The following is a 3225-nucleotide window of genomic DNA, read 5'->3' on the forward strand; positions in this document are numbered from 1 at the left end:
TGGGATGGCTCTTCGGCCCAGTTTGGCCCTTTGGGAGAAGACAGCAGGAGGCCAGGACTGATGTGAGAATGTGGCTGAAGGTGGACTTCTGGTTATAATTTTCAGTCATTTACTGTGACTTGTAAAGCCTAATGCAGAAAGCTCTCCTTCCCTTCCCAGCTAGGGCATCTTTAGAAGGTCCATTTTCTATTTTGGTCTCATTTTCATGCCAAAAGAGCTCAAGGACCTCGGATGCCTGACGACAACCTATTTCCGCCTCCTAGACCTCCCTGTGTCTCCTCTGTCTCTTAACCCCAGGCCTCATCCTGCTCAGCATGACTCTCTGGATCCAATCGCTGCCTCTCCTGGCCCTTCTTGCTCTTTCCAGCCCTGGGACCAGCCATGCAGTTGCCACCCAGCACCTCTGCGGCTCCCACTTGGTGGAAGCTCTCTACCTGGTGTGTGGAGAGCGGGGTTTCTTCTACTCCCCCAAAGCCCGACGGGACATTGAGCAGCCTCTAGGTAAGTTGGGTTGACCGTGAGCGCAGTCGTACGCTATGTGATGCAAAAGGCAACAACCACTTGTCTTTGACGGTCACATCAGGAATGTCCTTGACGGGGAATGCCAGGAATACCTTTAGCATACCGACAGCGACAGCATCGCATTGCCAACAACAAGCTCTTCAGGTTAAAAAGGCAGATGGGAGTGCAGACAGGGAAAAGGAGTTGTGGCTGAAAGGACCTGTAGTGCTCCAGTTGTAATGCAAGAATTATGTCTCTCCTGGAGATGGGTATTTGCGGTTCCACTCAGCTTTAACTCTTCTATGAATCCAGCAAGTACACTCTCTCCTCTGTCTTCCAAGCTACTAACGGAGACTTTGAAGAGATGCAGAAGAGCCCCCTGCCAAATCCCAGTCATTTCAACCCTCTCCTTTCAAGACGGACCATTACTTAACCTGCCCTGACTATGATAGTCTCTCCCACCAGTTCTCTTCCCATCACACACTCATTTCATTCATGTCTAATTCCTTCTCCTGCATATGCTATCATACCGAGAAAGAGTCTTAGAGGTCTTCGGAAGGTGAAGCAAGGTAATGCCATGGCAGAGGGCTTGCCATTTGTTCTGAATGGCCAGCTGGGGTGTCAGTTGTTCCCTTCTCTGATAATTTGTTTCTGAAAACCACCACAAATGGGTTGAAAGTTTCATTAACCAATTCCCAGGGACAACCAGTTTGAAAGTATCTGAGGACTTTCCACTTCTTGTTCTAGGAGTTTTGCCTGAGCCACCACCTCTCTGTCAGACGAGCTGGTTGTGTTTACCGTCTGCTCACAGCTGGCTTAAAGGATGAAGACAAGCAAATTAGAAAACACAGAATAGCTATTTCCTCTTCTACTTAGCGTCAGACTAAATATTTCCTAAATTTTCCTCCTAGCACATTGGCATAATGATTTCTTGTTACTCTTGTGCCTCATTCATTGCATCATGCTTTGGGGGCTTGGGGATTTTGCATTTTGTGCTGTGCTTTCATATTGCCCTAGAAACCTCATCTCATTCTCGCTTTCCAGGCTTTTTCTTTTTGTTGTTAGGGGCTCCTTTCTTCCCACAGGAAAAATCACTGTTTATTTACCATTTTCTATATTTTCTTTGGGCAACAAAGACCTGAACAGTTCTGTCTGTAAGTTTTCCAGTTCCCACCAGCAAACAAGACATTTTATTGAGTTTTATCTTTGTCCAAGTACCCCAATGCATCATTCCTTCTAAAAACCCATCCCCAGCTGTGACCACGGACACACACAAATGCTTTTGCCATCGGCTTGAGGTTACATCCAGACAGCCAACAGGAGCAGGATGCTCAGGACCAGCTGGGAAATGCATCCAGCCCCAGGACTGCAACCCAACTGATATCCCAGTTGTTTGCCCAGGGTCCCAGAAGAGGTGCTCGTTTATCCCTGGAGGTGTTCAAGAAACATGCAGATGTGGTGCTTCGGGACATGGGTTAGTGGGTTAGGTGGTGTTGGGTTGACGGTTGGACTTGATGATCCTTGAGGTCTTTTCCAACCTTCATGGTTCTATGACTCTGATCTAGAGCAGACCAGCCCATTTTATCATCTTTTTGACTAGCTGCTCACCCCAGGGAGGGTGCAGGGTTTCTTCTGCCTCAGTAAAGCCCCTGTACCCTCTTGTCCCTCACACTGATAATATCCACTCAGCTTGGGTCCTTCTGAGCACCATAGGACTATTCTGGGAGAAGAAACAATGAGCCTGAAGGTGCTACAGGCAGCATCAACCTGGGGAAACCTTTGCAACTTCCTCCCCATTTTTCATCTGACTCTAAAAATCTAGTGTCTGCAGAGGAGGTCTTCACGGGGCTCATTGGCCAGGGATGAAGATGTGAGATGTCTCATGGCTCATCTTTTTCTTCCCTGGCAGTGAGCAGTCCCCTGCACGGGGAGGTAGGAGAGCTTCCCTTCCAGCCGGAGGAGTTTGAGAAAGTGAAGCGAGGGATCGTTGAGCAATGCTGCCACAACATGTGCTCCCTCTACCAGCTGGAAAACTACTGCAACTAGCAGCCAGGCCAGCGGCAGGGAGCTCGCGGGCAACAGGCAGAAACATGCACTTATGCTACTGCACCTTCAAAGCAATTGAATAAACGTTGTGGATCTATTCGAAGGACTGTGCCAGCTCATGTGTCCACATCTTGGGGAGGGGAAACTCATGTTTAATTTAGGAGGGCATTGTCTATGCTTGGGTAAGGCTGTTTGAAAAGGTCCTGGAGCCAACCATCACTTCACACTATCCTTCTGCCATCCAAAGGAACACCCTGGGAGGGAGGGAGGGAGGAGGATTACACCATGTTGGGGCGGGTACACAGGGCACCCGGTACCTCCAGTACCCAGGGGAACAAGGAGCAGAGGGCAGAGAGGTTTGGACAAGAGTTCTCTTTCTAGGGAAACATTACAGGGGAATATCTGTGGCAATGTCACACTGATCAACTTCCTGCAGCTCACAGCCCAAATATAGCAAGGCAGCTGGGAGAGCGAACTTCCTCCGCTGCATAATGGAAACTGTTCAGATTAAGCAAAGAATTAAGTCACCTATTAATTGTACCCAGAAAAATAATGGATGACTGCCATGACCAATTTAGAAAGTGTGTGCAGTTCCCCCTTCTGCTTGTGGGAGGCCCAGGCAGGGTCCCTGCTGTGGGACGTGCTTGTCATTCACAAGTATTTAACAAGTCATGTGCA

At 48.7% G+C, this 3225-nt stretch overlaps 1 protein-coding gene across 1 annotated transcript; it reads left to right on the forward strand.

Moving 5' to 3' along the window:
- The first annotated feature begins 314 nt into the window (after positions 1-314).
- INS (insulin) lies at positions 315-2547 on the forward strand. Its single transcript, XM_010087701.1, has 2 exons — positions 315-501; positions 2411-2547. Exons 1-2 carry the CDS (start codon positions 315-317, stop codon positions 2545-2547), a joined length of 324 nt encoding a protein of 107 aa, XP_010086003.1.
- The last annotated feature ends 678 nt before the right edge of the window (positions 2548-3225 follow it).

The sequence above is a fragment of the Pterocles gutturalis genome, unplaced genomic scaffold, assembly GCF_000699245.1.
Source record: "Pterocles gutturalis isolate BGI_N339 unplaced genomic scaffold, ASM69924v1 scaffold22321, whole genome shotgun sequence".
In the NCBI taxonomy this organism is placed as follows: domain Eukaryota; kingdom Metazoa; phylum Chordata; class Aves; order Pterocliformes; family Pteroclidae; genus Pterocles; species Pterocles gutturalis.